Source organism: Microcaecilia unicolor, chromosome 7 (assembly GCF_901765095.1).
Source record: "Microcaecilia unicolor chromosome 7, aMicUni1.1, whole genome shotgun sequence".
Lineage (NCBI taxonomy): Eukaryota > Metazoa > Chordata > Amphibia > Gymnophiona > Siphonopidae > Microcaecilia > Microcaecilia unicolor.
In genome coordinates, this window is record NC_044037.1 from 73,316,931 (window position 1) to 73,344,415 (window position 27,485).

The following is a 27,485-nucleotide window of genomic DNA, read 5'->3' on the forward strand; positions in this document are numbered from 1 at the left end:
TGGAAGAACTCAGCTAGGGTCTGGGAAGATAGTGAGGGGGAGTTGGGGGTGGAGGCACCTTGAGGAGAGAGTTTAGTGTGGCGAAGAGAAGTCGAGGGTTTGAGCTGAGAGAATTAGTCAGCTGGGTGTAGTAGTCTTGTTTGGCAAGCAAGAGAGCAGATTGAAAGGAAGTCAACATGAACTTGAACTGTGTGAAGTCAGCAAGGGCACGAGATTTCAGCCAGAGGCGTTCGGCGGAACGGGTACAGGAACGTAGGTAGCGGACTTTAGGGGTTAGCCAGGGTTGGGGTTTGGTACATCTTATAGAGCGGGGCATGAGAGGTGCAAGAGTGTCTAAGGCAGAAGATAGAATAGCATTGTAGGAAGAGACAGCATCATTGACAGATTTGAATGGTGTAGTGGTAGAGAAGAGGTTCGAGACAGTGGAGGATAGGGTTGTAGGGTCATTGGCCTGGAGATTTCTAGATAAATTGGTTAAGATTGGACGGGATTGGGCGGGAGGAAGTGTGAAGGTTATTAGATGATGATCAGAGAGGGGAAGATTTGAGATCAAGGAATTGGAGGGAGAGCAGTTATAGGAAAAGATGAGATCAAGACAGTGACCATTTTGGTGGGTAGGGGAAGTGGAGCATAGTTTAAGATTGAAGGAGGATGTTAAGGTGAGGAATTGGGAGACGTAAGAGTTGGAGGGATCATTGGTATGAATGTTAAAGTCACCAAGGATGAGGGAGGGGGAGGAAGGATCATGAAAGAAGGAAAGCCAGGCGTCAAAGTCGCTGAGAAAGGATGAAAGGGATTTATCAAGGGGACGATAAATAACAGCTATTCGAAGAGGCAAAGGAGTGAATAGGCGGACGGAGTGGACTTCAAAGGAAGAAAAACAGAGAGACTGAGGTTGCAGAAGAGATTGAAATTTGGAAGAGGGCGAGAGTAATAGACCAACACCACCACCGTGGCCAATAGGGCGAGGAGTATGGGAGAAGAGATAACCACCATGGCAAAGGGCTGCAACTGAAGCAGAGTCATCAGGGCAGAGCCAAGTTTCAGTTATCGCGAGTAGATGGAGGCTACGAGTGATAAAAAGGTCATGGATAAAGGAAAGTTTGTTGCAGATGGAGCGGGCATTCCATAGGGCGTATGAGAAGGGCAGAGAAGAGGGGGGGGAGGAATAGAGATGAAATTGGAGAGGTCACGGTGTGACCTGCACAAATAGGAAGAGGGTTGGTGGGGGGGGGGACCAGGATTGGGATTGATGTCTCCAGCAGAGAGAAGAAGGAGTAAGAGAGTACGGAAGAGAGTAGGAGAAGAGTGGTGATTTAGGCGACAAAGGCGAGATGAGTTCAGATAGAATGGGGAAGGTAAGATGGAAGGGATGAAGTGTTGAAGGCAGAAAGCAAGGAGGGAGGAAGAGGACAAGAGAGATGGTGAGATAATATAATGAACGAAAGGGCAAGGTATAACTGTAGTGCATAGTGGTTTCTGGTGGAGGAGTAGATTGGGAAGGGACAGTACTAGGAGGAGAATGTGAAATGGAGCCATAAGTATAGATTCAGGCAGGCCTAGGCATTAGCTAACAGTCACAAACAAGGTGAGGCAGCTGGAGCTAGGGCTGGAACAAAGGAGTCAAGGTTGCAGGACTGGAGTTAAACTGCAGGCTGAAGCAGATGATGCATGCAGGAGTAGAGGTTGCAGGACTGGAGTTTAGATTGGAGCAGATGATGCAGGCTGGGACAGATGACGCAGGCTGGGACAGATGACGCAGATTGGAGCAGATGATGCAGGCTGGGACAGATGACGCAGGCTGGGACAGATGACGCAGGCTGGAGCAGAGGATGCAGGCTGGGGCAGAGAATGCAGGCTGGGACAGATGACGCAGGCTGGGACAGAGGATGCAGGCTAGGGCAGAGGATGCAGGCTGGGGCAGAGGATGCAGGCAGGAACAGATGACGCAGGCTGGAGCAGATGATGCAGGCTGGGTCCGAGGATGCAGGCAGGAACAGATGATGCAGGCTGGGGCAATGGATGCAGGCTGGAACAGATGATGCAGGCTGGGGCAAAGGATGCAGGCAGGAACAGATGATGCAGGCTGGGGCAATGGATGCAGGCAGGAACAGATGATGCAGACTGGAGCAGACGACACAGGCTAGGGCAAAGGATGCAGGTAGGAACAGACGATGCAGGCTGGAACAGATGATGCAGGCTAGGGCAATGGATGCAGGCAGGAACAGATGATGCAGGTTGGAGCAAAGGATGCAGGCAGGAACAGATGATGCAGGCTGGGGCAAAGGATGCATACAGGAAAGGAGGAGTAGAGGTTGTAGACAATGCAGGCTGGGGCAGAGGATGTAGGCTGGGGCAAAGATGATGCAGGCTGGGGCAAAGGATGCAGGCAGGAATGGAGGAGTAGAGGTTGTAGACGATGCAGGCTGGGCAGAGGATGCAGGCAGGAACAGATGATGCAGGCTGGGCAAAGGATTCTGGCAGGTACAGATGATGCAGGCTGGGGCGGAGGATGCTGGCATAATTAAAGATTAGAACCAGCTAATAACTATCCAGTGGAATCTGGGAAGGTCAGGAGTTAGATGTTGTCAAATACTAGAGCGCTGGTTAAGGAGACATTGAACAGCTGCTTCAGGGCCAGCCGAGAAACATTGAAGAGGACCGGCAGAGTGCATATCTATAAAAGAGAACGTCTTAGTCAGTCTTGGATTTTCAAACCAAGATGGTAGTTCATACTAGAGTACCAGCGTAGGTGGTGCGGTCTTGTATTTTAAGGGCTGCGCCTCCGATGTTCTCGCCGTGGTCGCTGATGCGCATGGCCCGAAGCAAACAGCTGATCCGGAGCAAGAACCAAGTCGCATCTCACCCAGACTGGGTGCATTCACCTCCGTCCTGTCCCGGTCCCAGCCGCAACACCCAAAGACTCACGGGCCGGGACTAACCGCTGCACCGTTTGTGGTCGGCCCAAGGCCTCAGACTCGGCCCTGGACTCCAAAGGGTGCCTCGGTAGAGCAACAGTAGCCCCGTCGTCTGAACGGCCGGCAATACAGGTGATGAGCGCAGCTGGCAAGCAGTCAAAGTCACCGACGATGTTACTGGAGGTGGGTGGTCGAGCTGTGAGATTTATCTTTAGGCGACGAGGTCACGATTGATGCAGGCGGCTATCCGCGGCGATCTGATCCAGCTGTGTGAATGGTATTCAGTTCCGTTCAGACTCCGCATTCCATCCCACTTCGATCACCCAAGGCAAGGCTAGCTCTTCTGGAACTGGCCAGTGAACGATGAGGATCAGATTTAGAAGCAACTTAATATTTCTTCATGTCCTGAATAGCAACTTAAGCTACAAGAGATGTGAAGAATGTTTATCACGGTAGAATATCAATCTTCAGTTCAGCTTGAGTTGCACCAGTCTGTCTTCCGTTTGAGCATTAACACCATTCTCAGATACACACGTCTGTTCTTTCCTTTTTGCAGTAGTACTTCCGTTTGAGTTCCTGAGCTGGCATGGATCGCCAAGCCCCGCCAGCTGAAGGTCTCCCCGAAGGCACCCAGAAACTCCAGTGCACAGCTTGGCAGTCAGCCACTGCCACCAGCACTCCTAAGATCAAATTCAGTTTCGGATCTTTTGTTTACAAAGCATTGGATATCTTTCTGTATTTTAAACCAGATTTTTCTCCTGCTGTATGTTTTGCAATACACATTTTTTTCATGCTAGCAGTGTGGTGAAACATGATCATTTTGAAGTTCCCATGTGATTATTTTGTCTTTCAGGTTTAGCAACGCTACATAGTGCAGCTGTTACAAGTAGGTGAGAAGGGCCTGGGTGTTCTGTGTCCGTGAAGAATGGGAAGCCCCACTTCATTGCCTGCAACTGCCCTGCTTTGGCTAAGCCTGTGGACAGCCTGGGCCCAAGCTCTGGACAATGGACTGGCTCTCACCCCAACCATGGGCTGGCTGCACTGGGAGCGCTTCCTTTGCAACACAAACTGTGACAGTGATCCACACAACTGCATCAGGTACTTGGGCAAGATGAGATGTGGGTGCGAGGTGGAGAATGTGCAGGAGAGCTACCAAAATGGTACAGAGCCTGCCTTATAGACCTGTGGGGCAATAAGGGGTGAATGGGGAAAAGGAGTCTTGAATTTATTTCTGTATTTGGTCATCTTATATACTGTTAAGTCATAAAATCTCAAAATGGTTTACACAATAAAAAATGTACAGCAGAGAACATGGAATTCTCCAACACCCCTCAGTATTAGAGCACCCCTTACCCTTCTTCATATACAACCTTAAACAACCACATTGTAAACTCTAAACAACCAGGACATACACTTTCTGTGAAAACATATCAGCTGTGTAAGCTTTTGCTAATTCCCCATGCACATTTTTCCCATAAGAGCACATGTTTTAGTTTTTGCTAAAAAGAATACCCGCAGCAATCTCCAGCAGGCCCCGGCCATAGAAACGCACAATTATCCTTTTCCTTTGGGTGGGAGGAGAGGAAGAGAGGAATCGGGAGGAGGGAGAATTAAACTGGAGATGATTGGGGGGAGTGAGGGAGAACCTGAACTGAGGCAGATAAGAGGGAGGACCAGGAATAAAGCTGGTAGAAAAGAAAGTGCAAGAGACTAAGCAGGAGAGGAAGAGAGAAACAAACAGCCAAGTATTCATTAAAAAGAAGAGAGACCAGGGATTTAAGCTGCAGGGTGGAGGGAGTGAAAGCAGTGGAGAACAGGCTGGCAGAGAAGAAGGAAGAGGCCAAGAGATGGTCCATAGGTGGCAAAGGGGTAGGTGGGGGGAAACAATGGTATAATGAAGGGGAAAATGGGGGGGGGGGGGAGCCCCTGGGATGGGGATTAGGGAGAGTGTAGAAATGAAAGAGAGAACACACTGGGGAGTAGAAGGGAGGAAGTAGATGTGTACACTCACCCCACGCTGAATTCACACTCAATTATCCACAACTCCTTTTCTGTAAGTATAGGCATTCTGGACAGAGGTAGTCTGGAGGGGGGGGGGGGGGGGGGGGGACAAGAAGGTAAGAATTTGAATTTTTTTCATGAGGCTGTGGAAACAAAGAACCAGGAGGAATTTGATGTATCAATGTAGTGTTCTTGTAGACAGCTGGTATGATGTTACCAAAGTTTTAGACAGAATTACTCCAAGGAAATTGCAGTCTATTAGGACATTGAACCCAGCATCCTAGTTTACAGAAGACTTACTTTTAAGGAAAATGAGACGCCTGCAGCATCTTTGCTCAAGGTATAGATGCCACCCCCAGAATTGAGCAAACCTCTTTACTGTGACCAGGGAGGTATAATTTTGAGAAGTTGGCTCTTAATGGCTCACAGCAGTGGTGCACTGATCCTGTGATTTCAATCATGTAGGACAGCCAGGTCCCTTGGTGCCACAGTACCTGCCTGCCCCACAGGTGAGAAACCACAATGGTAAGAATGCAGGGGAGGCAGGTGCTCTGGGACTACCTTACTCTCATTTCCATTCTGCTATTGGGTTAGGTTTTAGAAGATTGCAGAGAATTGTTGGTGCATATTTTTATAACACCTTCAGCAGCGAGCAGCACATGTTGAATTGTGGTTTATAATCATGTATATTTATGTATATATTCTTGTATACCACTGTTATCCAAAAACAGGTTTTGGTTCAAAGTGGCTTACAATTTACATTTTGGTTGAGAGTTACAGTAATGGTGTCTAGTTTACATTGTGATTGAACATTATTCTTATGGTTTGTAGATTAGGCAACAGAAAGGGCCTCAAAAACTTGTTTATAGAATTTTTTGTATAAGTAGGTTTTCAGTTCTTTTCTGAATTGTAGGTAGTTGAATATGCTTCTTATGATCTTTGGTATTGAGTTCCACCATCTAGAGCCCAGGTAGCTAAATCCAGCCATGTATATAGATTTGTAAGTTATATTTCTGCAGTTGGGTAAGTGCAGAAGTAGGTAGCCTCTGATGTCTGGGCTTGTGTTTCATGGGGATAGTTTGATAATATCTAGCATGTATTCTGGTGACATGCCGAATAATATTTTGTAAATCATAGTTCTAGCTTTGAAGATTAATCTTGCTTTGATTGGCAGTCAGTGTAGTGTTTCAAGCAATGGGGTAACTCTTTCGTATTTTGACTTTTTGAATATTAGCCTTGCTGCCATATTCTGGATGGTTTGCAGAGACTTCAATGTATTTTCCTTGCATCCTACATATACTGCATTGCAGTAGTCCAGTTGTGATAGTATCGCCGATTGCACTATTATCCGGAATGAGTGTCTCAGGGAAATAGTCTCTAATCCTTCTCAGTTCTGAAGCATTTTGTTGTTATTGCTGATATTTGGCTGTCTAGTGATAGATGTTTGTCTATAATAATTCCCAGTATTTTTAGCTGTGTTTCGATTTCGTATGTTTGATTGTTGATTGTGAAGTTTTGGTGAGGTGTGAGTTTGTGCGGGCTTGGTAAATACCAGGAATTTGGTTTTGTCTCTGTTCAATTTGAGCATGAAAGTTGCTGCCCAGTTTTCCATCAGGTCCAGACCTGGTTTAATTTTGCCCAGTATTTCCATGACATTGTTGTTAAACGGTATGTAGATGGTGACATCATCTGCGTACAGTGGGGGAAATAAGTATTTGATCCCTTGCTGATTTTGTAAGTTTGCCCACTGACAAAGACATGAGCAGCCCATAATTGAAGGGTAGGTTATTGGTAACAGTGAGAGATAGCACATCACAAATTAAATCCGGAAAATCACATTGTGGAAAGTATATGAATTTATTTGCATTCTGCAGAGGGAAATAAGTATTTGATCCCCCACCAACCAGTAAGAGATCTGGCCCCTACAGACCAGGTAGATGCTCCAAATCAACTCGTTACCTGCATGACAGACAGCTGTCGGCAATGGTCACCTGTATGAAAGACACCTGTCCACAGACTCAGTGAATCAGTCAGACTCTAACCTCTACAAAATGGCCAAGAGCAAGGAGCTGTCTAAGGATGTCAGGGTCAAGATCATACACCTGCACAAGGCTGGAATGGGCTACAAAACCATCAGTAAGACGCTGGGCGAGAAGGAGACAACTGTTGGTGCCATAGTAAGAAAATGGAAGAAGTACAAAATGACTGTCAATCGACAAAGATCTGGGGCTCCACGCAAAATCTCACCTCGTGGGGTATCCTTGATCATGAGGAAGGTTAGAAATCAGCCTACAACTACAAGGGGGGAACTTGTCAATGATCTCAAGGCAGCTGGGACCACTGTCACCACGAAAACCATTGGTAACACATTACGACATAACGGATTGCAATCCTGCAGTGCCCGCAAGGTCCCCCTGCTCCGGAAGGCACATGTGACGGCCCGTCTGAAGTTTGCCAGTGAACACCTGGATGATGCCGAGAGTGATTGGGAGAAGGTGCTGTGGTCAGATGAGACAAAAATTGAGCTCTTTGGCATGAACTCAACTCGCCGTGTTTGGAGGAAGAGAAATGCTGCCTATGACCCAAAGAACACCGTCCCCACTGTCAAGTATGGAGGTGGAAATGTTATGTTTTGGGGGTGTTTCTCTGCTAAGGGCACAGGACTACTTCACCGCATCAATGGGAGAATGGATGGGGCCATGTACCGTACAATTCTGAGTGACAACCTCCTTCCCTCCGCCAGGGCCTTAAAAATGGGTCGTGGCTGGGTCTTCCAGCACGACAATGACCCAAAACATACAGCCAAGGCAACAAAGGAGTGGCTCAGGAAGAAGCACATTAGGGTCATGGAGTGGCCTAGCCAGTCACCAGACCTTAATCCCATTGAATACTTATGGAGGGAGCTGAAGCTGCGAGTTGCCAAGCGACAGCCCAGAACTCTTAATGATTTAGAGATGATCTGCAAAGAGGAGTGGACCAAAATTCCTCCTGACATGTGTGCAAACCTCATCATCAACTACAGAAGACGTCTGACCGCTGTGCTTGCCAACAAGGGTTTTGCCACCAAGTATTAGGTCTTGTTTGCCAGAGGGATTAAATACTTATTTCCCTCTGCAGAATGCAAATAAATTCATATACTTTCCACAATGTGATTTTCCGGATTTAATTTGTGATGTGCTATCTCTCACTGTTACCAATAACCTACCCTTCAATTATGGGCTGCTCATGTCTTTGTCAGTGGGCAAACTTACAAAATCAGCAAGGGATCAAATACTTATTTCCCCCACTGTATATATAAAGCCTATTGTCTCTAGTTTTTTGCCAAGTTCGGCCACCATTACATTGAACAGTGTTGGTGATATTGGTGAGCCCTGTGGCACCCCACACTCTGAGATCCAGGATGCTGATAACTGGTTGGACATCTTTACAATGTACGGTATTGTGATACACTTCCAATAGACAGAATACAAACGCATAAATAAATAAATAAATAAATGTATTGTAAAATGATGTTCCAACTGGACTCCTGTAGCAGCTAGTGTGTGAACCTCCCATAATGGCTCACATACAGGTTATAAGTGGTGTAGAATGTCTCAACTTGAAAAAGGGGGAGTACTCTAGACCAGCTATCAAGTATCTTCCCATGTGGGGTCACTACTTGTTACGCTTTCAGGGCAGAAACTAGGTTCGTGAGTCCTTGGACCACTGCTGAGGAGCGGCAGTGGCAGGAAAAACCACCCCACACCAGAGACAAGGCAAAACTCTGACAGAAACAGCTAGACTTCACCTGCACTTGACCGCCCTTCCCCAGGAGTTGAGCCCCTGGGTGCAGGCGGCCGGCAGGACTTACCGGACAGGGCAGGAACTGGATACCCACTAGGCTGAACAGGGACTGAGGGTCAGAGGGGAAAGGAATGTACTTGGGCAGCCAGGAAGGAAACTGGGCTAGGACTCACAGACAGACAAACTACACTAGGCAGGAAATGGACAAGCTAAAGGACAGGAACTGAAAGCTGCCAAGCAGCCACTGAAAAACACTGACAGACTAGAGTCAGGACTGAAAGCTGCAGAGCAGCCACTAAGCAATAACACAGACGCAGCCATTAAGAGAGAGACACAGACAAACAGAAACTAGACCAGAAATACAGACCAGAAACAAGACTAAGAAATAAGCAATAATCCTAAGCTAAACTACACACAGACTAAGTAGAACCAGACAAGAAACTCAAACAAGAAAACAGACTAGGCAGAAGTGCAACAAAGCACCAACAAACCAGGGACCTTAGACGAAGCAAAGGCCAACACAGAAGTTTCCAGGTGATTAATAAAGCCCATCAGCTGCTGAAGTTCAACTGCAGGAATCACAAGACAGCTACAGGTGCTGTTCAGGCACAAACAAGAGAAGCAAGTCTGGCAGCCTGGAAGATCCGGACCAGAGTGGGCTGAAATCTGGAACATTAGACAGTCCATAGCAGCCACCGGTTCTGGTGAGGTGAGCACAGACAAGGAAACAGTCACCATCATGACACTACTCTACCAACCAGTATGTGTCAGTGACTTCCATCCCCACCATCCCACCTTCAAGCTTCACTGGGGAGGTATCCTCCAGGCTGTGAGAATTTTCAAATGCATTCTCTTTTGTCTATTGAGAAATGCCTTGTCCTTCAAGCATGCAGCTGTTCCCTTCATCCACTTTCCCCTTTCTGACCTGAGCCTGGGCAGAGAGGCAGAATAACAGAAAAAAAACCCCACAAAGACAATGCAGACCACCCCAGAGGACTCCAGGGGCCACCATTGGCCCCTGGGCCTTGCATTGAAGAACACTGTCCTAGACCAGTGGTTCTCAACCTTTCCTCTGTTGTGACACACATAACAGATAATGTTCATGTGCATGACACACTGAACACTACAATTCACAAAGAAAAAACCCTATGGTGCTCATTTTCAAAGCACATCGACTTACAAAGTGATGTGGAGGGGCATTTTCCATATGATGTCTAAGTCCGACTTTGGTTGTTTTGCAAAAACGTCCAAAATCTGAATAGTTAAGAAGGCCATTTTCAAAAAAGAAAAACATCTATCTTTTGCTTTCGAAAATAGAAGGTTTTGTGATTTGGACGTTTTGTTTTTTGGTTCATTTTCGAAAAAAAAAAAACATCCAAGTGCAAAACGCACAAAATCAAGCCATTGGGATGTAGGAGGAGCCAGCATTTTTAGTACACTGCTCCCCCTGACATCCCAGGAAAGCAATAGGGCATCCTAGGGGGCACTGCAGTGGACTTTGTAAAATGCTCCCAGGTGCACATCTCACCATTGTTCCCTTACCTTGTCTGCTGAGCCCCCCCCCCCCCAAAACCCACTCCCCCCAACTGTACACCACTAACCACTACCATAGCCCTTACGGGTGAAGGAGGTACCTATATGTGGGTACAGTGGGTTTCTGATAAGTTTTGGAGGGCTCGCAGTTTCCTCCACAAGTGTAACATGTAGGGAGAGGTAGGAGCCTGTGTCCACCTGTCTGCAGTGCACTACTCCAGGGACCTGCATGCTATTCTGATGGACCTGAGTATAACATCTGAGGGTGGCACAAAGGCTGGCAAGTAATGTTTTTCATCACATTTTCAGGGTGGGTGGGTGGGTGGGAGGGAGTTAGTGACCACTGGGGGAATAAGGGGAGGTCATTCCTGATTCCCTCCAGTGGTCATCTGGTTATTTAGGGCACCTTTTTGTGCCTTATTCGTTATAAAAACAGGTCTCGCTCAAAATGTCTAAGTTTTAGTCCTGGACGGTTTTGTTTTATTCCATTATGGCTGAAAAACATCTAAGTCTTAGGAATGCCCAAGTTCCTCCCTGAGCACGCCCCTGGCACACCCCCTTGAGATTTGGACGCACTTCTGATAGACTTTAGAGAAAAAACGTCTAAAAATAGGTTTCGAAAATACTGATGTGGACGGTTTTGTGAGAAAAACGTCCAAATGCAGACATGCCACTTTTTGGACGTTTTTCTCTTTTGAAAATGAGCCCGAAAGTAACCTATGTAACTTTGTAAGTCTATGTGCTTTGAAAATTAGCCTCTTTATATCATTTCACTGCTGCTGACAATGATGCAAGAGAAATACAGATGCAATGGTGGTGACTGCAGGGGTGAGGGGTGCACCATATAGTAACATAGTAAATGACAGCTAATAAAGACCTGAATGGTCCATCCAGTCTGCCCAACAAGATAAACTCATTTTACATGATATATAATACTTTATATGTATACCCGAGTTTGATTTGTCCCTGCCTTTCTCAGGGCACAGACCGTAAAACTCTGCCCAGCACTGTTCCTGTACTAAAGGTTCTGAAGCTAACGTCGAAGCCCCTTAAAATTTACACTCCAGCCCATCCCTATCTATTCAGCCACGATCAGGGCACAGACCGTAGAAGTCCACCCTGCACCGGTTTTACTCTCAAAATACTGGCGTCGCCACCCAATTGCCGCTAAGATTCCCTAGATCCATTCCTTCTAAACAGAATTCCTTTGTGTTTATCCCATGCATTTTGAATTCCATTACCGTTTTCATCTCCACCACCTCCTGCGGGAGGACATTCCACGTATCTACCACCCTTTCTGTGAAAAATACTTCCTGACATTACTCCTGAGTCTGCCTCCCTTCAACCTCAATTCATGTCCTCTAGTTCTACCACCTACCCGTCTCCGGACAAGGTTCGTTTGCAAATTAATACCTTTCAAATATTTGAAAGTCTGTATCATGTCACCCCTGTTTCTCCTTTCCTCCAAGGTATACATATTCAGGTCGGCAAGCCTCTCCTCATATAGTTTGCAGCGCAGATCCCATACCATTTTTGTAGCTTTTCTTTGCACCGCTTCCAGTGTTTTTACATCTTTAGCAAGATACGACCTCCAAAACTGAACACAATAGTCCAAGTGGGGCCTCACCAACGACTTGTAGAGGGGCATCAACACCTCCTTTCTTCTGCTGGTTATACCCCTCTCTATGCAGCCCAGCATCCTTCTGGCCTCGGCCGTCGCCTTGTCACATTGTTTCTTCACCTTCATATCCTCGGACACCAACACCCCAAGGTCTCTCTCCTGAGTCAAGCTTACTAATCTCTCCCCTCCTATTCGGTATCTCTGTTTTGGGTTTTTACACCCCAAATGCATCGCTCTGGCTCCTACATTCAAGGTAATAAGGGGTAATGGTTCTGTTCATTTGAAAGACAAATTACACTAGTGTATTCCTTTATGGGTGATTAGCTTCCAGGCAAGGAGACTTACTACAGTCTCCTCTTTCCGATAAGTGGGGAGTGATGAAAGTGAGAGATTTCTCAATGGTGGCACCTTCCTTATGGAATAAGCTGCTCTCTGATGCTGCCCTAAAAACTCTGGAATGGTTGGATCACTCATATGGTATGGCTGCTATTATTTGGTTGGTTGGAGGTGCTTTGATCAATTTGTTACCACATAAGCTTCCCAGGAAATGAGGAATAGGTTTGTTAGGACTGCAAGTGATTTGAAGCTCTGTTTCACAGTTTGTATATGATTGTTGGTTTAATTTGTGATTTTATTGTTCATTTTACATATGTTTTCAATGTTTATGATGACACTGTTATATATTGCCTTAGTGGTATTTTGTGGTTTTGGGGGCTTTTTTCACAAAAATATTCAAATCACTATGTTTGAAACTCATTTTTAAGATGTTTTTCTATGCAGTTCATCTAAATTTCAAAGGGGCGTGTTGGAGGTGTGTTTTGGGCAGGATTAGAGCAGGATTACAATTTGGATGCTTTTCTGCAATGATGGAACATTGTAAATATTGTCCACCACTAAGGCAATTCCATTAGGATCAGGAAGGTAGTCTAGAAAAATGGTTAATGAATGTGTTTATAAGGAACTCCGCTCATATAGAATGAGAACAATTTTCAAACTATCCACATTGGGAGAAAGGCCACACGTCTTTTCTACTGTACCTGCTGACTTTGTACCAGGGGCGTAGCCAGACTTCGGCAGGAGGGGGGGTCCAGAGCCCGAGGTGAGGGAGCACATTTTAGCCCCCCCCCCCGGTGCTGACGACCCCCCCCCCCTGCCATTGCCGACCACCGCTGCCGCCACCAACTTTGACCCCCCCCCCCCCCGCCAACGACCCTCTCGACTCCCCCTCCCGCCGCCAACCCGCAGTCGCCTTTGCTGGCGGGGGACCCCAAACCCCACCAGCCGAGGTCCTCTTCTTCCGGCGCAAGGCTTCATTCAGTTTCTGAGTCTGACGTCCTGCAAGTTGTACGTGCAGGACGTCAGATTCAGAAACAGAACAAAGCCTTGAGCCAGAAGAAGAGGACTTTGGCTGGCGGGGGTTGGGGTCCCCCGCCAGCAAAGGCGATGGTGGGTTGGCGGCGGGAGGGGGGGTCGACAGGGTCGTCGGCAGGGGAGTTCAGGGCCAAATCTATGGGGGCCCAGGCCCCCCTGGCCCCACGTAGCTATGCCACTGCTTTGTACCAGTTATGAAAGTGAAAGTATGCATGTATCTTCACTTTGTACACATTACACAAACTGTTTTGTACACACGTTTCCTGCAGGCAGGAGGCTTCTTTTTCCTTGAACTGAGAACTGATTGAGTTATGAATTTCTGATTGATTGGGTTTGGAATGCATATAAAATTCACTGAAACCCAGCATTTGCATTTCCTAGTGAGCAGCTGTTTATGCAGATGGCAGACCTGATGGTGTCAGAAGGCTGGAAGAATGTAGGGTATCAATATGTCTGTATTGATGATTGCTGGCTTGCTGCCACAAGGGATGCCCAGAATCGGCTCCAGCCCGACATGAAGCGTTTCCCCAGTGGCATAAAGAAACTGGCTGATTATGTGAGTAACTAGGATTTTTAAAGATGTGCATATAAGAATGGAATCTGGCTGTCTGAATTTTTCATTGAATATATAAGGGGCGAGGTGTAGTGGGGAAATGCAGTTTAGTCCAAAAAGGGAGAGGCACCCGCTAATGAGAGACTAGTAGAAATTGTTCTGATACCATCCTCTTATTTCCATGGAGATGAGGCAGTGAAACCATGTGTTAGAGAATCCTGTCTCAGCCTATCAGATCTTGGCTGTTTTGGTCCTGATATGTGACCAAAGAAATGGACTTGAATTAAGCACCAAATAAACATTTTGTGCAGTAACTTAGTGCAAATGGCATCTTAGATAATCACAATGATAAAACATGTGTGGCTATGTCCAGGACAGATGACTTCATTTCATTGGTCAAGTGCCTGTCTGTTTCAGGAGAACCTCTGATAACATGAAAAAAAAATGTAGCAGCCACAATAAATAGCATTCATGAGGCATGGATTGTGTTTAATTAGAATATTTACTTGGGGCCAATAATGTACACATTTGTCTAGGTTCAGAGTTTACACAGAGTTTATAAACTTTTAAAAGAAACTCTTTAAATCTGTCTTCCTAACTCTTGCCCCTTGAGATGAATCTTTCCTATATCGTTGTGTGTTTCTTTCTTTTCCCATGTTATCTCACTTTTACTCTGTAATTGCAGGTTCATTCAAAGGGGCTGAAATTGGGGATTTACCAGGACGTTGGAAAAAAAACCTGTGCCGGCTTCCCTGGCAGTTTTGGATTCTATGAGCTTGATGCTCAAACCTTTGCTGACTGGGGGATTGATCTATTGAAGTTTGATGGCTGTAATTATGGCACTCTGAACCTACTGGCTGAAGGTAAACATTTGAATTGGGCAAGGGGTGATACAGTCAGTCCTGTGGGAAAATAGATGTAATATAGCCAGGGTGGTGGTAAACTCTGTAAGGTCTGTTCTTTTCCTAGGTCAGCACTTTATCACATCATACTGTAAGTTCCGAGAATTAAATGGGTACCAAAGTGCCCTTCTCTCTCTTATCTCTAGTCTGTCAGACAAGAAAACCTGCCAACAGTTATCTTGAGCTTTGATTACCTGGCACACAGCATGATCCCATTCCAGTGTGCCTATCACATTGGAAACACAATTTGATATCTAATGTAGGTGACATCTGCAACATTTTAAATGGAGCAACAAGCTCTGTGGGCAGTGTAGTGCAATCATCCATTTCTCCAGTGTCCCTTGTCCACTGATGGAGGGATTTCCAGTCCCCAATTAACCTCCTGAAAGCATTCAAACATTTAGAAGGATTTCTAAGCATGACATCTGAATTCTGTCAGTATCTGATTGAAGGTGAGAAATTGATCTTCTGAATCCTTGTACAAATCTCTGATTATTTGTGTAACAACATGGCAACTAGAAACCAAATTTCCCCATTGTGATACCCTGTAATATGTTTTATTTTTCTTGTTTAGGTTACAGAAACATGTCGCTGGCACTGAACAAAACTGGCAGAAGCATTGTGTATTCTTGTGAGTGGCCCTTCTACATGAAGTTCTTCAAGCAGGTTGGTAGGTCTCCAAAAGATTCTCTTATACACATTTCTAACTTTTACAAGGGAAGAGAGATCTTTCCTCCTCATCACTGTTCAAAGCATTATATTCAGAGCCAGGGGGAGAGGAGCAACTAGCAAGTCTAAAGTGTTGCAGTTCTGATTTTGAATCTCAGGGGTGCAAATTTAAGTTCCTGAGATTCTGGACTAGACACTTGAGCAGGTACAAATGGTTATGCATAAAGTAGACTGGTAATTGATTGTAAGCGATTGTTACACCCGTGTTCCGAGGACAAACGCTGCTTGTACTTTTGACTTTTGAGCTCTCTCTCTGTTTTATATTACAAGGACATTATATGTTGTTTGTGGATGCCTGAGAAAGGCACACACTGAAACACGGCCCATGTGGGGTCCATTGCAATTTAACCATCTGTTTCTTGTATGTTGTTTGCCAATAAAGAACACTTTCTGTACTCTTCTGAGTACACAATGTGAGGAGCTCATTTTCAAAACAGAAAAATGTCCAAAAACAGCACAAAAGGGCAGATGGATGTTTTTTTTCACAAAAATGTCCAAATCGCTATTTTCGAAACTCATTAAGATGTTTTTCTATGCAGTTCATCTATATCTCAAAGGGGCGTGTTGGAGGTGTGTTTTGGGCGGGACTAGGTCAAGCTTATGATTTGGATGCTTTTCTGCAATGATGGAACATGGTAAAACATCCAGGGCAAAAAATAAGACATTTTTCAATAACAACTGAACCCCTCCCACACCCCCACCCCCTCAAGAGCTGAAAGTGACAGTATAAGCCATCTGTGACAGCTGTGGATGTAATTGCCATTCCTCTTAGAGCAGCAAGCAGGTACCTGGAGTAGTCTAACAGTTGATACAGTGGACTGTAGAGAAGGGGACTCAGGCCCATACTCCAGTCTAACTGATGCACTTGTGATGGAATGGAAAGTGTGAGTGCCCCCAAAACCACAAAATACCTACTGAACCCACATATAGGTGACACCTGCAGCATAAGGACTATTGTAGTGGTGTACAGTTAGGTACAGTCTTTTTTTTTTGCTGTTCCTTTAGGGCTCACCAAACAATATAAGGGGGTTATGATGTGATGTGTACCTGGAACCTTTTATATGACATTCACTTCAGTCCCCCTTAGGCTGCCCCACTGCTCTACTGGTGTGTCTGTGTGGCCCATTTTTTTAATGGTCCTTAAAGAAGATGCACTAAGCACAAAAAAGCCTAAAATAGGGTGATTTTCGAACTAAAATATAGACATTTTTCTGGTTTGAAAATGACCATGTTTGACACTGGATTTTTGGATGTATTTTGCAAAATGTCCAAATCGTTTTGGATGTTTTGCAATCATATAATAGAACTACCACCCAGGAATGCAAAACAATCTTCCCGCACACCCCTCATTCTTCATCCCCCCCAAGTGTAAGGGTTTGAAATACAAATCAATGCACGCATCTACCTGTTCCTATACGAGCACGCAGCTCTGGAATGCGCTGCCACGTAACTTGAAAATGGTCTATGAACTGACCAATTTCCGCAAATTACTAAAAACCTATCTCTTCGACAAGATATATCACAAAGATCAACATGTGTAATTGTATAATCTTCTGAACTTTTAGTACTGTCTTATAATGTCTTTTGCTTTAACACCATCATGTAATTCACCACCATGTAACAAAAACCCTCTGAAAACCTAATGTATATTCACTTCTATTTCCAGTACCCATGATGTATTGTAAGCCACATTGAGCCTGCAAAAAGGTGGGATAATGTGGGATACAAATGCAATAAATAAATAAATAAATAAATAAAAATATCGAAAATGCTGCTGATAGAGTCAGATCATGTGACTCACTTGTCTGGTCATTCCTACTGTTGCCATTTCCTGTTTGTGTAAAGTACCTACTTCAACACATATTTTAGAAAATAGATGCTTAAATTGCAACTCTCCTCATGCTCTACCCAGACTCCTCCCCTGAGCACGATTGTTCTACAAGTACACACTAACTTGCACCACAGGTGTGATAAGGCCACCTACATGCAAAAGAGGTTTATAATATTACCCTATATGTCCTGTCATAGGGCTTTTGGTGCCATCATTTACTATGTCACTGCAGGGTGAAAAATAGATTTAAAAAAACTAATTATAAAATAAAATGACTTAAAATACCAGACTTTGCCATTTAGTTGGTCTTCTTTCCCATATTGCCTTTACTCTTGTTGAGTAGACTGAATGGACTGTGCAGGTCTTTATCTGCCGACATTTACTATGTTTTCCATGTACCGGATAGCTGGATGATCTCTACACATCCAACACCTCCCCCTTCTTCTCATAATGTTTCCATTTTCCTTTTAGCCCAATTACACAGAGATTCGAGAGTACTGCAACCACTGGAGGAATTTTGATGATATCTATGATTCCTGGAACAGTCTCAAGACCATCCTAGACTGGACAGCAGGGCATCAGGACCTGATTGTCCCTGCAGCAGGTCCAGGAGGCTGGAATGACCCTGACATGGTGAGAATCTTACACTAGGCTGCTTGTCTTTCTACAGCACTTGGGTTATTGAACCTCAAGAGAGAAAACAGAGTGAACTGTTGTTAAGATGATCTCTTTCTAAAGATTTTTTTTTCTGGAAACTTTATTAAAAGAGTGGGCAATACATTACATGTCCATCTCTAGCGAGCAGGAGTGAAAACAGAAAAATGCATCTTTTGTTGTGCTCTTAGGCAGTTTTTAAAGTTGTAAAACTTTGTTGCTCCTCTCTTCCCTTAACTGAACTGTGCAAAAGCACTTTTTCTCTCTTTTGCTAGGTTGTACACGGAGACAGCATTGCAATATGCAAACACTATCTCTACTGGTTTCAACGTGTGAACTAGGTCATGCTTAGAACAAGAAAATAATAATTCAAATATTAGAAAAATATTTAATCCATTGGAAAATACTTTTAAAACTGTTGTCGCGTGCTCGGGGACCTTGGCACACTGTCAGGCTTCTTCCCCGGGAGCACTGGTTTCGTGAGTCCTTGGGCCACTACCGTGGAGCGGCAGTGGCAGGCAAGATCACCAACAAGGTAGAGATGAGACAAGACTGGACCGTAACTCCGGACTGGAGTTCTACACCGGAACACTCAGAACTGGAACGCACCGGACGGGTGCGCACTGGAGTGGGGCCCACCGGACTGGACACACTGGAGTGGCCCCACTGGACTGAAACATACAGGAGTGAAACCCGCTGGACTGGAACACACTGGAGCGGAACCCGCGGAACTGGAACACCCTGGACCTAGGCTTCACCTACACTTGACTGCCTTCCCCCTCGGGTTGAGCCCTCAGGTTCTGGCAGCCGGTAGGACTTACAGGAACAGCAGGAATGAAGATCCAGGAGTGCCCCCTGGCACCTAGGCGAAGGCAAGGCAGAAAATGTCTGGGTTCCGGCAGCAGGCAGATTCAAAGCAATGGTCAGGACAAGGAACAAAACTACGGCTGGAGCCTCAATATCAAGGAGAACTGGCAACAGATAGAACAAGGGCAGAAGCTCCAGAAGCAAAAGAAACACACACGGAAAACCAGCAGGCTAAACACAAGAAGACTAGTCAACTGTACAAGCTAGTAGGAAAGCTATGCCCAAGCAAACCAGTCATACACACGAAACATACATAAAGCAAAACACAGGAAAGCTGTACACAGGCTGACAATGCAAAGCTGTGCCCAAGCTACCAAGTCATACACTAGGAACAAACACAGAGCAAACTCAGGAGAACTAGGAAGCTGAACGCAAGCTAACAAACAGACGGTGCCTAAGCTGGCTAGTCTAACACTAGGAACAAACACAGAGAACTAGCACTAACTAATCATGCACTGGAAACAAACACAGAGAACCTAACTAATCATGCACTGGAAACAAACACAGAGAACTAGCAGAGCTAAGCACAGGCAACAAGCCAGACGGTGCCTAAGCTAGCTAGTCAAACAAAGAAACTCACACAGAGCAAACACTGAAACTGTGTACAGAGCACTCTATACACCAGGACCTTTAGGAGAGCAATAAACACAGAAGGGCTGAAAACCCACAGAGCAAATAACACAGAAGGGCTGGAAACCCACAAGGCAAAAGACACAGAAGGGCTGAAAACCCACAGAGCAAATGGTGCTAACAGCACACTAACCTCGGGACCTAAGGCACTGCGGAGGAAATGGCAATGCAAAAGCCAGGACTGTAGTCTTCAGGTGACTAATAAAGCCCATCAAGACCAGAGCCACAGCTGCAGCAATCACCTTGCAACCAAACAGAGGCTTGACACACAAAGCAGTCATTCCATAGGAAGGAACAGCGGGAGCCATCTTGGATACTGGCAAGGATGAGGCAGCGGCAGCCATCTTGGAAGAGGCAAAGCCCACACAGGTGAGGTTCAGCAGGGCAATCAGCACACAGAGCCAGAGAGAAACCAAGACAGAGACAGACACAGAGACAAGCAGAAGCCAGCACAGCCACTGACTCCCAGAAACAGGGTAAGTATGAGGGTGGTCACGGCCACAGACGTGACAACTGTGGAGCACTTTTCTTCCTGTCATTTCGGCATCTGGAGCCAGAGAAGACTTACCGCAGGTCTGTTTGATTGTAGTAAGAATAATAATTTTAAAACCAAAATTGCAGAAATTCAGATAGAAAGCCCCAAGTTGGACCCATTCTCATTTAAATGTTGGTTTTGGTTGTTTTAACATGCTTTAAGGACAGAAGGACTCACCAGAGATCATAAATAAGTAAATAAAAATAAACCTCTTGATCAGGGCGGGGCTAGGGAAGGGGCCAGAGGTCCCACCAAACTGGTCTGCACAGGCCCCACAGTTGCTAAGACCAGCCCTGAAACCAGTGGTAGAAGAGTAGGGGTTTGGTGACAGCTTTTCCAACACAAATCAGGGAGTCAAAAGTCTTGTCACACACAGTCCTTATTATCATGGATACATCTGGAAGACTTGACATGAAACCATTAACAAGAACGCCTCCTACATAGTTATTACAAAGTTCATTTAAAGTCACCTTTAGCATTACCCCCTCTCCTAACTATTTTACAATGCCATTTTTTCGTAATTCCAACAAAAGCAATATTGTAATAAAAGAGGACAATCTTCCTCATCAACCCCCCCCCCCCCCCCCATGACTTATCCATCTAAATCACACAGCAAGAAAGATGTTTATTCTTATTATGAGGATTTGATATACTGCCTTATGTAACTGGTAGGTCAAGGCTGTTTACAAAACATCAAATAGGTTAAAATGAAGAGAAGAACTCTATCACACAATAGGAAAGTCGGATACATTCAAAGTGGGATAATTGAGACAGAGAAAAGTGTTCCAGGAGAGCGGCTAATGACCGGAATCAACTGGCCATAAGCTAAATTTTAAAATTGGTTCTTTAGTAATACTTCACATTTGGAAAAAGATTTCTCAGAGCGAAGTGCAGGGGAGGAGGTCATTCCTAAGTTTAGGTGCAAAAAGTAAAAGGCCGAGTGTCTAGTAAATTCAAGATGTGCAAGACGAGGGGAAGAGAGTACTAACCGGTGAGATTCAAGTGAACGGAAAGATCTTGTAAGAGTGTAGGGGATAGTGCAAGATAAAAGATAGGTGGGGGTACCCTGCTAATAGGTGTTGTGAGTTAAACAGAAGATCTTAGATTTAATTTCTGCAGAAATTGGTAACCAATGCAAGTGACATAGTACAGGAGAAGCCCAGTCATTGCAAAGTAAGTATACTGCAGTATTCTGGACTGTCTGAATACTTTTGATCTGAGTCTGAGGGAGAACTACATAAATAATATTGCAATAGTCAATTCAGGACAATAACAATGCATGAATTAGTGTACAAATAGAATTAGTATCAAGAACAGAAAGGAGCGACTGGATTTTACACAAGGCGTAAAACCTTGCTTTGAGAAGATTAGAGATTTGAACCTGAAAGGCGAGCTCGGAGTCAATAATGACTCCAAGATAAGGGAATACTGTGGAAGGACATATATCAACGCCAAACAAGTGAGGGGGGTGAGGGGAGGCCACTAGTAATCCAGAATGCAACTGCTTTGTCCCTATTCAACACAAGTTTGTGTTTGGAAAGCCAAGATGCAACTGAATCTATCTGCAAAGGGCCTAAATGAGGTTGGAGAGGAGAAGTAGGGAATGTCAAGCCTCTTAAGACTTGTTAACTGTAAAGTCTCAATATCTTGAAGTATAACCTTGGCACACCAGAACACACCTGAAGTCTCTTTCTTTTCTGAAGTTCTTTTATTGAATAAATATACATAATTTACTCACAGATGTTCAGAAGTGTTGCCCCAGGGCACAGAGACTCTGAATCTGTAATTCTGAGAGCTGTATCAGTGGTTGGAGGTAGAAATCTGAGGAGAGGCAGCTTTATTGTAGAGTTGAGAGAATAGTTGAACAGGTAGAAGTAGCTCAGAGCTGGGTGACTGGAGAGTGCAATATCTCATTAGGAAGATATATTCAAGGTAAAAAAAAAAAACCAAGTTCATTCCAAGGAGTGAAGCAGAACAAGTGCTGTCTGAAGCAAGACGGAGAATGCCTTATGGCGAGAGCGACAGGGAGGACAAGAAGGCTCACACAGGCTCAGGGAGGAGGAGGTAAAGACCAATGGGGACAGAGCCTGCCACCAGGTGGCAAGGGTGGTCCTAGAGCAGTGATGGCGAACCTATGGCACGCGTGCCAGAGAGGGCACGCAGAGCCCTCTCTGTTGGCACGCGCGCCCAGCCACTTTCCATTCATCCTTCATGACAAAAAGAAAAAAAAAACAAGCAATCGCGGCACCGCAGCCTGGGCAGCCATCCCATTGGCTGTTTGGCTCTGCAGCTAGGGGGGTGTCGCCGGCGCGTACCTTCCTCGCTCACTGTGTCGTCTCCTGTATGGCTCCCCGAGTCCCGCCCAAGGAAGTTTGCTGCGTCTCCAGTCCAGTCCATCTGGACTAAATGTCACAGCGTTGCATCTTCCTCCCCCTGCAGCACCCTGTGCGCCAGCACGCAGCCGCCGCTCCGCGACTCCTGCCTAAGCCGCCTTGTGCTTCAGCTGCAGTGCTGCACTCCATCCCCGCCGAGCCACCGGTATCGTCGGCACTCGGCAGAAGAGAAGAATCGGATTGTAGTTGGAGGAGCAGAGCAGACAGAGCCCAAGTAAACTTTGACGTTTAATTCGCAGTGGAAGTTGAGGGTGGGGGTGGGTAAACTGAATTTTGTGCTCATTTTTCAACACTGTTCTATATGAAGTATAAATGCTTTTTTGGAAGTTGACGGTGGGGGTGCAGCTGTCTTAGTTTGCTCTGGGTATACTGGAGCTGTAACAGCTTACAGAAATGATTTATAATGAAAAAAAATCATGTTATTTTTTTCTCCTATACTAGTATAATATTTTCAATGATGTCTGTTTATATGCGCCATGGCTGGTGTAAGGGGTGTGGCTATCATAGGGGTGGAGTCATATGTGGTGACCCCGCCCATAATGAGTACCAGCACCTGTTGGCACTTGGCGATAAATAATTAAATTTTGGGTTGCTGTTTGGGCACTCGGTCTCTGAAAGGTTCACCATCACTGTCCTAGAGGATGGCCTTCATCACTGTCCTAGAGGATGGCCTTCGATTGGAGGGAAAGGTCATACCTGGCTGGCCTTTCAGGACAGAGATAGTAAGAATGGCCAGGAAATGATAGCAGGTAGACAAAGGAGCCAAGCTTGGCTGAGAAAGAGAGAAGGTCTGGGCAGCAGCACAAACCAATGGTAACAGTTCTTACACTGACAGGCAAGTGTGGCTGCTTTGCCTGTGAACTACATTACCCACAATGCATTGCTCACGCATCTTTGCAGAGGGAACTGCAGCAATGAAGATTCTTAGAAGTGAGAATGACAGTAAGGGCATTAAACACATTTTAGGGTCACATTATAAACTAGTGCAAGGCCTTCAGAGGACAGAACAGGGAAGAACAGGAGAATATTGTCTGTATAAATAAAAGCTTTGACACCTGCGTCCTGCATTATTGGGGCAATGGGACTTAAAAAAATATTAAAGAGAAGTGGGGACAGTATGGATCCTAATGGGACCCTACTAGTCAGTGTATATGTAATGGAAGTGGAAACCATAAAGGACCATTTACTAAGGAAGGAGGAGAACCACTGAAGAACTGTACCCCTAAACCCAAGATGTGAGAAACTAGTCACTCCATCCAACATGTCTCTCATCCACTGCTCAGCCAAACACACAACCCCCCCCCCCCCCCCCCCCACACACACACACACACACACACACAGCTTTCTGATTGGGAAGTATGCACAGATCTAATTAATAATACAATCTCTTATTAGACAGTTTTTAACCAAATGTTTGTGGCCCTTTTACAAAGCAGTGCTAAAAGTGGCCTTAACACACCCTTTTGCAGGTCTTTCCCATGTGGTAAGGCCATTTTTAGTGCTACAGTAAAATGGCCTTTTTTTTATTTTCAGCATTAATGGCCATGTGTTAATGTTGACTATCAACCACCAAAGTGGAGGAAAGAGGACTACTGTCCAGCTTATTTTTGAAAGAGAAAGACGCCCATATTTCGAAGCAAATCGGGAGATGGGCGCCTTTCTCTCATGGGCGCCCAAATCGGTATAATCGAAAGCCGATTTTGGGCGCCTCCAACTGCACTCTGCCGCAGGAATGAACAAAGTTGATGGGGCGTGTCGGAGGCGTGGTGAAGGCGGGACTGGGGCATGTTTATCGGCCGAGGAGAGATGGGCATATGCCAGCCTAAAATGTCATACCCAGCTCCATCACAGCAGTATGCAGGTCCCTGGAGCAGTTGTTAGTGGGTGCAGTGGACTTCAGGCAGGTGGACCCAGGCCCATTCCCCCTACCTGTTACACTTGTGCTGCTAAATGGGAGCGCTCCAAACCGCCCCCAAAACCCACTGTACCCACATGTAGGTGCCCCCCTTCAGCCATAAGTGCTATGGTAATGGTGTAGAGTTGTGGGCAGTGGGTTTTGGGGGGGATTTGGGGGGCTCAGCACACAAGGGAAGGGAGCAATGCACCTGGAAGCTATTTCAATTTTTTTTTTAACTTTTTACAAGTGCCCCCTAGGGTGCCCGGTTGGTGACCTGGCATGTCAGGGGGACCAGTGCACTACGAATCCTGGCCCCTCTCACGACCAAATGCCTTGGATTTGTTCGTTTTTGAGCTGAGCGCCTTCGGTTTCCATTATCGCTGAAAACTGATACCGCCCAGCTCAAATCCACCCAAATCCGATGCATTTGCCCGGCACAAACCGTATTATCGAAACAAAAGATGGACGCCCATCTTTTCGAAAATACGGTCTATCCCGCCCCTTCGCGTACCCGTCCTCCAAGATAGGCGCCCATGGAGATGGGCGTTCGCATTTGATTATGCCCCTCTATGTATACAAACAAGTCAAACAAAGGAATAATGTGGTCAACAGGACACGTCCAATCATACCAGGAAGATGATGATGTTTATATACAGTTTATTTTATAAAATGTGTTGACTCAACATGGTGCTATGTTTCAGCCAAAATGCCTGCCTCAGGAGTCTTTATATAGGTAAGAAGCCCAAGTGTGACAAAAAAGCCTCACAGAGATGCTAAAAATGGAAAACAAACACAAAACTCAAATAATTGCAGTGTATTTCTGTGATCGATATGACGTTAACAAAAATACACAGTTTCTATTTTTAGCATCTCTGTGAGGCTTTTTTGTCACACTTGGGCTTCTTACCTATATAAAGACTCCTGAGGCAGGCATTTTAGGTGAAACATGGTGCCGTGTCGAGTCAACATCCTATATAATAATTTGCACCTCCAACGTTCTACATCTGGATGCCTGGGTTCGTAACATCCATAACCACTCGTTTCCCTGCCCTGGCGTCAAAACGTAATGACGTCAGAGGGCGGAACAGTGAGAGGGAAGTGAAGCCAGCCCCAGCCAGAGAACATTGGAGGTGCAAATTATTATATAGGATAATAGAACAAGTGCTGAGAAGGTTTCTTTGGTGCAATAAACCCCATGCATGGGCGCCCAAGTTCCAAGCCCCCCTCCCTCCCTCTCCTCCAAGCCCCCTCCCTCCCTCTCCTCCAAGCCCCCTCCCTCCCTCTCCTACGAGTACTAGCCCGACCTGCGCTGCCCACCCTCTTCTCCCAGTCCTCCGCCTGCCCCTCGCCTTCCTGCGTGCTGCCCAGAATTTAAAAGTCATCATCTTACCTCGGGGTCCAGCGGCAGCAGTGAAAGGCGAGCAGGCTCGGCGCTTCAGCCTGCCTTCCCTTGTCTCTCAGCTTTGCCTCTGGTCCCGCCCTCATTTCCTGTTTCCGCAAGGGCGGGACCAGAGGTAGAGCTGAGAGACAAGGGAAGGCAGGCTGAATCGCCGAGCCTGCTCGCCTTTCACTGCTGCCGCTGGACCCCGAGGTAAGATGATGACTTTTAAATTCTGGGCGGCACGCAGGAAGGCGAGGGGCAGGCGGAGGAATGGGAGAAGAGGGCAAGCAGCACAGGTCGGGCTGACACTCGGAGGAGAGGGGGGGTATGGAACTTGGTGGGGAGGGAGGGAGGGGGGGCTGCAACTCGGAGGGGAGGAGAGGGAAGGGGGCATGGAACTCGGAGCCCATATGCCGTACGCGTGACTCAGCGCCGTGTCAAACTTAGAATGGCTGCGAGGCAGGAACTTGCCCCACAACTGGCCATTGATGTCCAGACTCCTGTGCCGCTCAAACTATTATTATTATTAGCATTTGTATAGCGCTACCAGACGCACGCAGCGCTGAACATCTGACACAAAGAGACAGTCCCTGCTCAAAAGAGCTTACAATCTAAATAATACAGACAGACAAGACAGTTACAGGTGAGGGAAGTACAGGGTGAGAAGGAAGGAAGGGACAAGGGGAGGGCAACTGAGTAGTGGCTAGGAGCTAAAAGCAGCAGTGAAAAGGTGGGTTTTCAGCATAGATTTGAAAACAGGTAGAGATGGAGCTAGATGTATAGGTCCAGGAAGTCTATTCCAGGCATAAGGTGCCGCAAGAGAAAAGGAACGAAGCCTGGAGTTAGCAGTGGAGGAGAAGGGGGACGACAAGAGAGATTTGTCTAGTGAGCGGAGTTCACGGGGAGGAATGTAGGGAGAGATGAGAGTGGAGAGGTAATGGGGGGCTGCAGAGTGGATGCATTTAAAGGTCAGTAAGAGAAGTTTAAACTGAATGCGGAAGTGGACAGGGAGCCAGTGGAGTGACTTGAGGAGTGGGCTAGTGTGGGTATAATGATTCTGGTGGAAAATAAGTCGTGCCGCAGAATTTTGGACAGATTCAGGCTTCTCTATGCGATGGTGGCTGAGGGGCAGGTGTGAGGTTGAAGAGTATGTCTGGTGGCATATGTGTGAGGGTATCTTTTATAGGGGTAGAGTGTGGGGGCTGTTGAGTTGCTTGGGAGATATAGTGGGGTGCAGGTTTGAGGAGATATTGGGGGTTTTCATTATGTTCTTATTCTTCTACCCCTCTAATGCTCTTTACCCCTTTCTCACCTCTCCCTCTTCTTTCTCTTCTCTCTCCTACCATCTATTCACTCCCTGATCCCATTCTACTCTCTCTGACCACAGATTTCCTCTTCTCTCCCTGTCTCCCAGCACTTGTGCATTCTCTTCCCTCTTCCTGTTTCCCACCATCTACTCAGTCACCCCCTACCATCCACTCACTTCCCCTTTCCTCTTCTCCTCTTTCTCTATATCTTCTCTCACTCCCCTTCCCCTCCTACCATCCACATACTTTTCCCTCACACTCTTCCACCATCCACTCATTCTCTACACTTCTCCATTCACCTTCTCCAACCATCCAGATACTCTACCCTTTTCCTTCCCTTCAACCTTGCCTTTGTTTTCTATACTCCTTCACCATGGCTGCAGCAACTGCTGTACTTTTTTTTTTTAGTTTCATTTTTTATTAAAGCATAATGAGACAAAAACAAAATGCAGTCAGTACCACATCAATGGCAGTAGAGCAAATACAAAAAGAATCAACCACCATCAAACCCCCTACCTCCACCCAACACCTCCCACTGCTGTGCTATTCTCTGTTGCAACTGCAGCATTCCTTCCTGCG

At 46.0% G+C, this 27,485-nt stretch overlaps 1 protein-coding gene across 2 annotated transcripts in view; it reads left to right on the forward strand.

Annotated features, from left to right (window-relative positions):
• GLA (galactosidase alpha) overlaps positions 1-27,485 on the forward strand; it is a 68,558-nt gene that overhangs the window by 25,361 nt on the left and 15,712 nt on the right. For both annotated transcript variants that reach the window (XM_030209669.1, XM_030209670.1), the window contains exons 2-6: positions 3,772-4,016; positions 13,609-13,783; positions 14,466-14,643; positions 15,257-15,348; positions 17,714-17,875. In XM_030209669.1, the coding sequence (XP_030065529.1) occupies positions 3,844-4,016; positions 13,609-13,783; positions 14,466-14,643; positions 15,257-15,348; positions 17,714-17,875 (780 nt within the window). In that variant the 5' untranslated portion in view covers positions 3,772-3,843. The remainder of the gene's footprint in view (positions 1-3,771; positions 4,017-13,608; positions 13,784-14,465; positions 14,644-15,256; positions 15,349-17,713; positions 17,876-27,485) is intronic.